The sequence below is a fragment of the Lithobates pipiens genome, unplaced genomic scaffold, assembly GCF_037356315.1.
Source record: "Lithobates pipiens isolate NorthernLeopardFrog02 unplaced genomic scaffold, aLitPip1_a1.2 Scaffold_28, whole genome shotgun sequence".
Taxonomy (NCBI): Eukaryota; Metazoa; Chordata; class Amphibia; order Anura; family Ranidae; genus Lithobates; species Lithobates pipiens.
This window is the reverse complement of record NW_027507789.1, coordinates 58,965,273-58,977,707: the sequence shown is the minus strand read 5'-3', so window position 1 is coordinate 58,977,707 and position 12,435 is coordinate 58,965,273. Positions and strand designations below refer to the sequence as shown.

The following is a 12,435-nucleotide window of genomic DNA, read 5'->3' as shown; positions in this document are numbered from 1 at the left end:
CAGCTGGCAGCAGGTGGGACTAGGCTAATGAGTCCAAGTTAATGCATCAAACTAAGATAAAATAGCTATAACTCCAGAGCTCCTCTGGCACAACAAGTAAGACTGCAGCTGTGGGACCAGGAACATCCCGGTTCAAATACACCCAGGTACACCTGTGGACCCTTCCAGGGGCCTAGCGGGGTTTAGTGGGAAAGGAGGCATGGAAGTCTTGAATAAGGCAGGAGCATGCAACTCTTTGGCTGGGACCCAGGAACGGTCTGTGACGGGATATCCTTTCCAATGAACCAGATACCTTAGGCCACGACACTGTCTTCTAGAATCATGAATCTTAGAGACTTCAAACTCATTTTGTCCATCAACAAGAACAGGAGGAGGTAGTTGTTGTGTTCTGGAATAGTGATTGAAAATTGCCTTTTTGAGGACGGAAACATGGAATACGGGGTGAATCCGGAGAGAGGAGGGCAATTTCAACCAATAGGTGACTTACCTGACTCATATTTGATTGATAGCCAAACGCTGTCCCCCACCACATATGGAGGTATATAGCGTCTTTGTTTTTTTGGAGAAAAGCGCATACTTGTCTGCTGAATTCTGTAGTAATAAGCAAATCTTTCCAATGTAGCAGAATATATTTTACCCGCAGATCTGCTGCTGGTACACCAGAAGAAGGCTGAAGTAGGGTAAAAGTCTGAGGGTGATAGCCTAAGGCTACATAGATTGGTGTGATGTGAAGAGCACTGTGCCGATGGGAATTAATGGCGAACTCAGCAAACTCAAGGCAAATACTCAGACCAGGTGGAGTGTAAGGCATTGACATAATGTTAAAGATAGGTTTCTAGAGTCTGGTTCATGTGTTCGGTTTGACCATTTGTTTGAGGATGATGTGAGGTAGAGAGTGAGAGTGTTACTCCCAGTTTTTTGCAGAATGCTCTCCAGAATCGGGAAACAAACTGGGATCCGTGGTCTAAGATGACAGTGGAAGGTATGCCATGATATCTCACAATATGGGAAAGGAAGAGGGTAGACAGTGCTTCCTCTGTAGGTAATCCTGGGAGTGGCACAAAATGAGACATTTTGGAAAAGCAATCCACTATGACCCATACAGCAGTCATGCCCTCGGACTTGGGTATCCATGGATTGGATTCTTCATAACCTTTTACCAAAAGACCTAACAGAACATCACATCACATCATAGGAGCTTCCCTACATTTCAAAGAAATCTGCCGTAATACCAAATTTTCCTCAACCCCAGGTCCCCTATCACCATTGCTAATGAATCCTGAGTTCACTCCGGGGTTGATCCACTAACCTCTCTCAAGCAAGCATACGAATATATCACCTGCTTCTACATGGTAAACTACAATCATACGACAGCCTAAACACAGTCTGAGCGATCCCACAGTTAACTACTTTGGGGTACTTATAAATCAGACACTATGTAAACTCTATTCAGCGCTCTACAGACCTTTCCAGACCTCTGACCTTGTTAGAAATTATGTATAAAGCAAACACTATAATGTCATATCATTTTGACTGTTCACAACATGCTGTGGGAAAACACTCAAGTGGAGGATGGGAAGGCCTGTAAAACCTGGGCACAAGATCTCCACGTAAACCTAACCAACAACAATTGGGAAAAAATATATTATAACATACACAAAGGCTCTAACCATGTTTCTAGTCAAGAGACCAGCTACAAAATAATCTCCCGATGGTACCGCGCCCCATCTAACCTAAACAAGTATGGTGCTTCCAAATCTGATCAAATGTTGAAGATGCCAAAATGCAACCTGCGATCTCCTACACATATGGTGGGAACGCCCATTCATTCAAGTTTTCTGGAAAAAGGTTCACATGCAAACAAACAAAATAACCACATGTTCTCTTGACTACACACCTGCACAGTTCCTATTGCACCATCATGTCTGTAAAGACCTGCGGTACCATAAATCTTTAGCCATGATGCTAATCAATGCAGCCAAAACGTGCATACCTAGACTTTGGGGTACCACCAAAATCCCCTCCATGTCAGACTGGTACACATGCATAAACAAAATAGCAGAGATGGAGGAACTCATCTCGATTTGACACGACTCCCCCCATAAATTCACAACCACATGGACTGCTTGGATTTACTTCCAAACTTCTAATGACTATCTACCAAGGATGGGCCCTCTCCCATTAAATTGAACTTAAACAATACATCAGCCTTTCTTCAAGACAGATTCAAACGTACTCATTTTGCACTGCGCATTGCAGAACATGGACAAGAGCAGTCGGTAAAACATCCTACATCTAGTACATTAAAGTAAATACTCTGTTGAAAGCCTTTTCTACACCCAACTGAAATAAATATATAGACAATTACACACCAAGATATGTAAAATAACCTTGCCATTTCTCTATCTTGGCACACAACGAGTATCGTCCCTAATCTTCACTTAGACCCTGTTACACCCGCCCCCCCCCCCCCCCTCTTTTTTTTCAAATGCAGGAGAACGCTCTCCTTAGTGCCTGCGCTGGATACTCACACTTTGGCAACTGAAAAATACTACATAACAAGATCAATTCCATAAAATATGCATAACTTACGGATGCTCCTAACTAACAAACCCTTTATAAGGCTATTTGCACCAGACAAAACTTACCTACAAATGACTATCATACCTCTTGTCTACTATAGCCTTAAACTCTCTCTATCCTAAATTACATCCTTATTGCTAACTTCTAGTAGTAACATCAAAGCTATACAAGTACTTTCATATTTTTATTGTTCACTTGTAATTGATGTTTCAACTTTTGGCTTTACATAAACTTTCTATATCACGTTTAATACGTCACAATTCCGTATTAAGCCTGTAACTGTAAAACAGTTATGATGTTAACTTGTATTTGTCTCAATAAAACTTGTTTGCAATGAAAAATAAATAAATAGAGGAGATGCACCTAACATGGCTCTAGGGATGAGCTTCGTGTTCGAGTCGAACGTACGTTCGACTCGAACATTGGCTGTTCGTCCGTTCGGCGAAATCCGAACTCTTGGTCCGTTCGCGTCAAAATTTGTGTGGCGCGCACGGCCCACAATGCACTGCGATGGCGCAGTGCATTGCTGGCTCATGATTGGCCAAGCATGCACTGTGACCCCGCATGCTTGGCCAATCGCAGCGCCAGCAGCGAGGAGAGCCATGATTGGCCACAGGCATCCTGCCTGTGGCCAATCATAGCTCAGGCTGTGTAGTGCACGCCCCACACTATATAAGGCCGCCTTTGAGGCGGCCTCATGTAGTGTGTTGGCATCTGAAGCAGTGGGTGTTCTGTGTACCTTCAACACAGTACACACCGATCGTTTTTGGCTGATTTCCTATCTTGCTGTTGTGTAGTGGTTATTGTCTGTGCCCTGACCGCAGTATACACCACTATATTCACCTCACCTATATAGCTAGTGATCTATCTTTAATAATAGAGCTTGCAGTCAGTAGTGTTAGGAGATAGTGCGTGCTGTCTGTGTGCTCTGTACCCAGTACATACCGCTATATCCACCTACATAGCTGTTCTCTATTTGAGCCCAATTGCCATCTGCAGGAGTTATTGGAAGTTGTGTGTGCCTCCAGCACAGCACAGTATACATCTGTATATACCCCTTTATCTCTGCTGTTCTATAAAAAAAGGCATCTGCAGGAGTTAGTGGGTGTTGTGTGCCTCCAGCACAATATAAACTACCCAACTACTGTTTTACCCAACTCCCTTCAGGCCATTACCATGTCTGGAAGGCCAGCAAGGAGAGGCAGACAGGCGCGAGCCGATAAAAGAGGGCAAGCAGGCTCTGTGTCTAGAGACAACAGTGCTGGTCGTGGACGCGGTGCATTGTCATCAGCACGTGGCCATGGGACATGCTTGTCCTTCTTTTCTGCAGCTGGACATGTTGAACCGCAACATGCCAACGACTTGGTAGAGTGGATGACCAAGCCCTCTTCATCCTCCTCATCCTCTCTCACCCAGTCTCAGGGTAGTAGCAAAGCAGCTGCCAACGCATCATCTTCCCTCCTCTCAATGTCATCATCAGTGACTCCTTCCCTAGACCCACCACGTCCTCCTGAGGAGTCTCCTGAACTCTTTGAGCACAGTGTTGGGTACATGCTCCAGGAGGATGCCCAGTGTTTGGTGGGCTCTGATGATGACACTCAGCTAGAGGAAGGCAGTAGCGTGAGCGCAGAGAGAGGGGATGCTCAAGAAGGACAGCAATCTGGCAGTCATGTTCCACAAGCTGCAGCATACTGCCAGGTTTGCTCCAGCGATGAAGAGGGAGGGGATGATGAGGGCACTGACTCCACGTGGGTGCCTGGAAGGAGGGAGGAGGAGGAGGAGGAGGAGGTACATGTCCAACGAGGCAGGATGCCCTCCGGGGGCCAGCTTAGGGGCAGCACACCGACTGAATCACACCGCAGAGCTCCGCCTGCGCAGAGCTCTTCCTCTGCGCGTTATTCTAAAAGTTCTTTGGTGTGGGCCTTTTTTGAGACGAGTGCATCAGATCGCACCGCTGCTATTTGCAACATATGTCTCAAGCGTATCTCACGTGGCCAAAACATCAGCCGCTTGGGCTCCACATGCTTGACCAGACATATGTTGACCTGCCATGCAGCTCGTTGGCAAGCGTACCTCAAAGACCCACACCAAAGAACAAAGCGGACCTCTCCTTGCTCCTCATCAGCTGGCATCTCCAACCCCACTAGACCTTCAGTCCTCTCTGAAACCTGCTCTGAGAGGAATGAAGGTGTAGAATTAGGTGTGTCACAGCCAAGTGCTTCCGGGAACTCTGCTAGTGGTACACCCACGTCCGATTATAGCAGGCAAATGTCCCTGCCCCAGCAGCTGGACCGGCGGAAGAAGTTTACTCCCAGCCATCCACATGCCCAGCGGTTGAATGCTAGCTTGGCTAAATTGCTAGCACTTCAACTGCTGCCTTTTCAGTTGGTAGACTCGGCCCCCTTCCGTGAGTTTGTACAATGTGCGGTTCCTCAGTGGCAGGTCCCCAAACGCCACTTTTTCTCACGGAAGGCGATTCCGGCTCTCTACCGGCATGTGGAAGGCAATGTCCTTGCCTCGCTGGACAGGGCGGTCAGCGGTAAGGTGCATATTACCGCTGACTCATGGTCCAGCAGGCATGGACAGGGACGTTACCTGTCTTTCACGGCCCATTGGATCACTCTTCTGGCTGCTGGGAAGGATGCAGGACAAGGTGCAGTAGTGTTGGAGGTTGTTCCGCCACCACGCCTCCAAAATGCTACTATTGGTTGTGACACACCTCTCTCCTCCACCCCCTCCTCTTCTTCCTCCATGGCCTCTTCCAGTGCTCTGTCCTCAGAACCAGCGGTGCTCCGTAGGCGTTCCAGGGGCTACGCAAGTACGCAGGCAAAACGCTGGTTTGTTTGGGGGACAGGAGCCACACTGGGGCGGATGTTTTGTCAGCTCTGCAGGGGCAGGCCGAGAGGTGGTTGACGCCACACCAGCTTAAGCCAGGAATGGTGGTTTGCGACAATGGCACCAACCTCCTCTCCGCCCTCCGACAGGGACAACTGACCCATGTGCCCTGTGTAGCTCACTTCCTTAACCTGGTGGTGCAGCGGTTCTTGGGCAGGTACCCCGGCTTACATGATGTCCTGAAGCAGGCCAGGAAAGTCTGTGTGCATTTCCGCCGATCATTTAATGCCTGTGCTCGGCTGGCTGAGCTCCAAAAGGAGTTGAACCTGCCCAAGAACCGCCTTATATGGGACATGCCCACCAGATGGAACTCAACATTGGCCATGCTGCAGCGGCTGCACACGCAGCAGAGGGCCATCAATGAGTACCTGTGCGACTACGACACCAGGACAGGGTCAGGGGAGCTTGGTTTTTTCTCACCACGCCAGTGGGGCATGATCAGGGATGCATGCACTGTCCTGTCACCGTTTGAGGAGGCCACAAGGATGGTGAGCAGTGACAGTGCATGCATCAGTGACACTGTACCTCTTGTCCACCTCTTGGAGCATACGCTGCGTGGAATAATGGACAGGGCACTTGAGGCAGAACAGAGGCAGGAAGAGGAGGACTTCCTTGCCTCTCAAGGCCCCCTTTATCCAGACAGTGTTCCTGCTGTGCCACCCATCACACAGGAAGAGGATGAGGAGGAGGAAGAGGAGGAGGAGGAGGATGATTGTGTCAGCATGGAGGTGGAGGCTGGCACTCAGCATCAGCAGCAGTCTTATAGGGATGATTTACAGTCCCAAGAAACACGTGGACTTGTACGTGGCTGGGAGGAGGTAGCTGCGGATCATGTTGTCCTTAGTGACCCAGAGGACTCCGGACCGAATGCCTCAGCTAACCTACGCTGCATGGCCTCCCTGATCCTGCAAAGCCTGCGGAAGGATCCTCGTATTCTTCGGATCAAGGAGAGGGACCATTACTGGCTGGCCACTCTCCTTGATCCACGGTACAAGGGTAAGGTTGCCGACCTTATCTTGCCATCGCAGAGGGAGCAGAGGATGAGACATCTCCGGGAGGCCTTGCAGAAAGCTCTGTGCAACGCGTTCCCAGAGACTGGGAGGTTACAAACTCCTGGTCCTGGACAACGTGTTGCTGAGGCATCGGTCAGAAGGAGCGGTGGAGAAGGTGGCCGTCTGACTGATGCTTTCAGACAATTTTTTAGTCCGCAGCCCCAAGGTATGATTGGTTCCAGCACCCATCGCCAGCGTCTAATTTACATGGTGCAGGAATACCTAGGGGCAAGGTCAGACTTGGACACCTTTCCCACCGAAAATCCTCTGGCTTACTGGGTCTTGAGGATGGATCACTGGCCAGAGCTTGCACAGTATGCAATTGAGCTACTGGCCTGTCCTGCATCCAGCGTTCTTTCGGAACGCACCTTCAGTGCTGCTGGTGGCTTTGTTACCGATCACAGGGTGCGCCTGTCCACCAAATCAGTTGATCGACTGACCTTCATCAAGATGAATCAGTCTTGGATCACCCACAGCTACCAAGCACCTGAAGCTGATGTAACCGAATAATTTTTTTTGAAATACCATATCCCTTCAAGACTGCCTATGCTGATGCTGAGTGACTGTCCTGTTATGTTGATTGTCTATCCTCTTCCTCCTCCGCTGATATGTTGGAAGAACATTTTTGGTTCTGGGTGATGCCAGCAGCCCAATTTTTCTGCCCCTGTTTAACAGGGGCGTTTAATTACAATTTTTGATGCAATGCTTTGCAGCAGGGCTAATTCCTGCAATAAAACTAGAGTATATGGCAGAGGTTGCAGTGTGGTGGCACCAGCACCAGTGCCTAAGGCCCAATTTTTCTGCCCCTGTTTAACAGGGGCGTTTAATTACAATTTTTGATGCAATGCTTTGCAGCAGGGCTAATTCCTGCAATAAAAACTAGAGTATATGGCAGAGGTTGCAGTGTAGTGGCACCAGCAGCAGTGCCTAAGGCCAAATTTTTCTGCCCCTGTTTAACAGGGACATGTAATTACAATTCTTGATATAATATTTCACAGGAGGGCCCCTTCCTGTGCCCACTCAGAGTAACGGTGAGGACTTATAGTGTTGTGGCACCAGCACCACAACCACCAAAGGTCAATTTTTCTACCACTGTTCAACAATGGCATGTAATTACAATTCTTGATATAATCGTTCACAGCAGGGCGCTCCAGCGCCCACCAAGAGTCACTTTGAGGGCTTACAATGTTGTGGCAAAACCAACACCTTGTTCCGCCATTTCTGCAGAGCATATAGGGCAGGCCCCTACTTTCAAACATCCAACTTACAAACATCTCCTACTTGCAAACGCAAGGAGACAGCAGCAAGTGAGATGAAAAAAGATGGACGACAAAACAAATTATACAGGGGTGATAACTCTTCCCTATGTTTTCCAAAAAGCTTAAAAATAGTTTTTTTGACTGGAGCTACACTTTAAAAATGTACCAGTTGAAAATTACAAACAGATTCAACTTAACACAACAAACCTACACAGTCCCTGTCTTGTTTGCACCGCCTGTATACTGCTGTTCTGAGTATATAGGGCCTGGGGGCCACACGCATTTCCTTTTTTTAATATGGGTACAGGGTTCCCCTTAATATGCGTACAAGACCCAAATAGGCTGGTAATGGGCAGGGAGGGCTACCCATGCCATTTTTCTCAATGATTTTCAACCATATTGCAGGAACCAGATATAACATTAAAACCGCAAGCAGTTTTAAATGGTGTTATTTCCGTTTAATGTCATTTTGTGCAGGGACTGTTCTAAACACGGGAAACACGTGGCACTTCACAGGCATACTACAGACACCCCCCAGGCACCATATTTAAAGGAATATTTCACTTTTTTTTTTCACTTTAATCGTCATTAAAATCAGTGCTCCCGCCAAAACGGCCGTTTTTAAAACTTTTTTTTGCATTGACCCATGTCCCCTGAGGCAGGAGTCAGGTCCCCAAACCCATTTTAGGACAATATCTTGCATATTAGCCGTTAAAATTAGCACTTTCCATTTCGAACGTTCGAGTCCCATAGACTTCAATGGGGTTCTAACGTTCGTAACGAACGTGGGGTCCATTCGAAAGTTCTGGTGCGAACCGAACCGGGGGGTGTTCGGCTCATCCCTACATGGCTCATGCACATTGCAGAGCTATTCAAAGAGACCACTGCTTCCCTGCAGGGAGCAAGGCTTCCACTCTGCAACATGCAGGAGACAGGCTATTTTACTTTAGAAAGACAATCATGAAAATCATTTGTTTTGCACCTGGAATGTATTAAAGAATAGCTAAAGGCAAAGTTTTTTTTTAGCTTTGGATAGAGGGAAGATGGATTAGAATACATATCAGTTTTTTTGCTGTCTCCGTCTGTTAGCGAGATTCACCCTCTCTATTTGTCCTGAAAGTGAAAGTAAAAGAAAATCCCCAATTTTAGGTTGTCCTCAGAAAAGATATAGAGTGGAAATCTTCCAATGGGGCACTAGTTCTGGTGACCTGGGGGTCACTAAGAGATTTCTCTAATTTGCAGGAATTTCTTCTCACTTTATGTTTGGCTGTGGGACAGGAAGTGAAGGTTAATCTCCACAATGGGATACAGATGGCAACAATAAACCTTCCAGGGGTTACAAACCTCCCTTAGGCTGGCCATACATTATACAATCTTCTTCTATAGATTTCCTTTAGATTTTCCAAAACCATATAATATGAGGTCAAATCTAAACACTTTCAGTTTGTGTGCAGTCAGGCAGGCCCTTGTACTACACAGTTGAAGGTAAATCTAAAGGAAATTGAATAAGAAAATTGTATGGTGTATGGCCAGCTTTACTCTATCCAGAATGAAAAAAAAAAAATGTCTATAGTTCTGCTTTAAACTGATTTAAACTGAGAGTTCAGTTGGGATTTAATCCCACATACCTTATCTAAATCCATGGAACATGTTGCATTATTTATAAACTATTTTTTACTAAAGGTTTTATCCTTCTATCATACCATTCTGATTATCCAGGTTGACTTAGTCCATTTTTTTTTTTTAATTGTCAAATTGCATGACTTACTCACACCCCTCTCTCTTTCTTCTTTGGTACCTCCCTTGATGACATTACACAGCTGCAGGTATGAACTTTTGTCTACATCTCTTGCTATCATAGTCATTGTTCTTCAGCTGCACCTTTGAAACGGTATTGAAATACTGCCAAGTTCTGTAAATGTATCAGCTATAAAGCAAGTGTGAAAGAATTATAACAAATCGAGCCGTCTAGAATTATAATAAGGAAAAGCCAGTTGAAGATTGACCAGAAAAGGAAGAAAAATGAAAACAAAATCTCATAATCTAAATATTCAAACTCTGTCCTTTATAGCATAACTGCAGTCTGATGCTTGGGTTTCCAAAGATGCAACATTAATGCTTGTTCCCAGAATGCAAAAAGCTTATAAACCATTGCTGATTAGAAAATTTTCAAAACAGCTAAGGACACTTAAAAGGAGTAAAACTTTGGCTGTACCACTGCAATCTGTTTTTGAGATCCTAGATTGTGATAATTGGATTTATTGCACCTGGCGCCATGTGTGTAAAGTCCCAGAACAATGACACAGCAGTATATCAAGCTTCTAAATAATATTATGCATGTACACACATACATTCTAGCTCATAACAGTAAATCCAGAGTGTTACTGTGGATAAAGTGACTAGCTTATTGCAATTTTTTTTGCTAAAAATATGTAGAAGAATAGGTATCGGCCTAAACGGGGGGGGGGGGACGTTTTATACATTTTTGTGGGATATTTATTATAGAAAAATGTAAAAAATAATGTGTGTTTTTCAAAATTGTCTCTCTTTTTTTGTTTATGAAACAAAAAAATAAACCGCAGGGGTGATCAAATACCACCAAAAGAAAGTTCTATTTGTGGGAAATAAGGACATAAATTTTGTTTGGGAGCCATGTAGCACGATTGTGCAATTGTCAGTTAAAGCGACGCAGTGCCGAATCGCAAAAAGTGCTCTAGTCTTTGGCCAGCAAAATGGTCCAGGGCTTAAGGGGTTAAATATACCATTGAAAGCATTTTGTTATATCTGTATGATATCTGATGATCCTGCCAGAATTTTTTTTAAAACTTCTTGTGCTCTCTGCCTATGCTGCACTCTGAGCAGTTGCAGTTAGCATTGTTCATAACTAAAAAAAACATCTCTCCCCTATGGTAAATAGAAGAGAAAAAGAGGTGTCGTATAGTGACATCCTAGGTTGACAATGTTGCAGATACAGTATAGTGAGTGTTTTCATCCTAGCACAGGAAGTGTTGTGTTGGAAAGGTCACAAATTGAAAGTGAAGGGAAAAAAAATGAAAAAAGAAAACAAATGCAGCTACATCAATTATGGATCGTTATGCGGCAACATATTACATTTTTATTCTTAGGTTTTGATACAATTTAAGATTGCAGTTGAACACGTGGAAATGTTCCAACCAGTGGGCAATTACTTCCCTCCATCCAGTAGGTACATAGGCATAGTGATTGGCTTACAGAATTGTATGCGCTAAGAAAGACCACATGCCACGCTTATTTCAAGGGATCAAAGCCATTGGTTAATTAAATCAAACCCAGTAAAAAAACATTTCTTTCTTGGAAAGACCTTTAGAGTCAACAGGTTTGGACAAAAAAAGTAAAGAAATTCTGAAAATGCCAGTTGCTGAGTTGTCATGGTCATCCTCTGGTCTCTGTGTGTTCTGTGTCTCTGGCCTGGAGCAAGTAAGGTCAGAGCTCCTGATCTGCACATTTATTCTGGGATCATTTATATAAGCCTGAGCAGTGGCAGCCTTTGCATTTCTCTTATGCTAGATGTCCTTTAAAGGGTAAGTTCACCTTTGTACACTTTTTTTTCCTACATTCCAGCTTCCCTCTGCACCAATATAGCATTCATGTACTCTTTTTGCAAAAATATTAGCTTGCCATTAAATCTAGAGTCACTTACTTTTCTTGTCTAAATCCATGTTTCCATTAGTAATGTCTTCTTCCTGATCAGACTTTAGGTCATGACACAGGAAGGAGTTGACCAGCTGACCTCATTAGCACACACCCTGCATCATCTACCCTCCTATTCCCAGGTGCACATTTTAAAAATGAAATGCAATCAATCAGTGATCACCCTTCTCAATAAATACACAATATACAATCAGATTGCATAGTGTATGGCCATGTTTATACACCTAAAATTACTAGTTGCGCTTTCAGTTCCATTAATTAATGGCACACTAAACCCACATTAACCCACACTAAGCTTTGATATTTTTGCAAAAAAAGTACATGAATGCTATATTAGTGCATAGGGGAGTTGGGATTTAGAAGAAAAAAAAGTGTACAAAGGTGAACTTGCCCTTTAAATCACTAGCCACAGAGTAACCAATATAAAATGAATCCAGTTAATGATGGATTAATCTTTGGATTCTTGGTGTGAATACAATGAAAACAATTTAATGCAGATAAAAGACTTTTACCTGCTCTTACTAATCAAATGGTTCCCTTTATTTCCAGGGTAAGGAAAAGTTTCTGTCCGTTTTACACAAGTACATGGAAGTGCATGGGACAGTTTATTTTGAGACCCAGAGGCCCCCTGAGGTTCCTGCGTTTGTCAAAAATCATGGTTTGCTGCCCCAACAAGACCTACAGCAGCTGCTCAAGAAGTCCAAGGTATGTTGTGAGAGGGGTAATAGGGAAATACATTAAAAAGACAAGTGTTTGGCAGGCTATTTTAACCTGACAAATACTCCCTTTTTAGTGCAAGTGTGAACCTAGCCCAAGGGTTAAGGTTGGGGCTAGGTTTTCAGGGGTTATGTGCAAAGCTGAGTGTAAATTGAGGGTTTATTTCAAGGAATACATTACAGGTTAAAGCAACTGTGTTAATAAATGTTTAACTTAAAGCTGTGCCTTTGGAGAAGACT

The 12,435-nt window shown here is 44.6% G+C and overlaps 1 protein-coding gene across 4 annotated transcripts in view; it reads left to right on the top strand.

The window, feature by feature from the left end:
• The window catches only part of MGAT5B (alpha-1,6-mannosylglycoprotein 6-beta-N-acetylglucosaminyltransferase B), a 301,610-nt gene that overhangs the window by 220,252 nt on the left and 68,923 nt on the right, over positions 1–12,435 (top strand). For all 4 annotated transcript variants that reach the window (XM_077459277.1, XM_077459275.1, XM_077459276.1 and 1 more), the window contains exon 13: positions 12,029–12,184. In XM_077459277.1, coding sequence (XP_077315403.1) covers positions 12,029–12,184 — 156 coding nt within the window. The remainder of the gene's footprint in view (positions 1–12,028; positions 12,185–12,435) is intronic.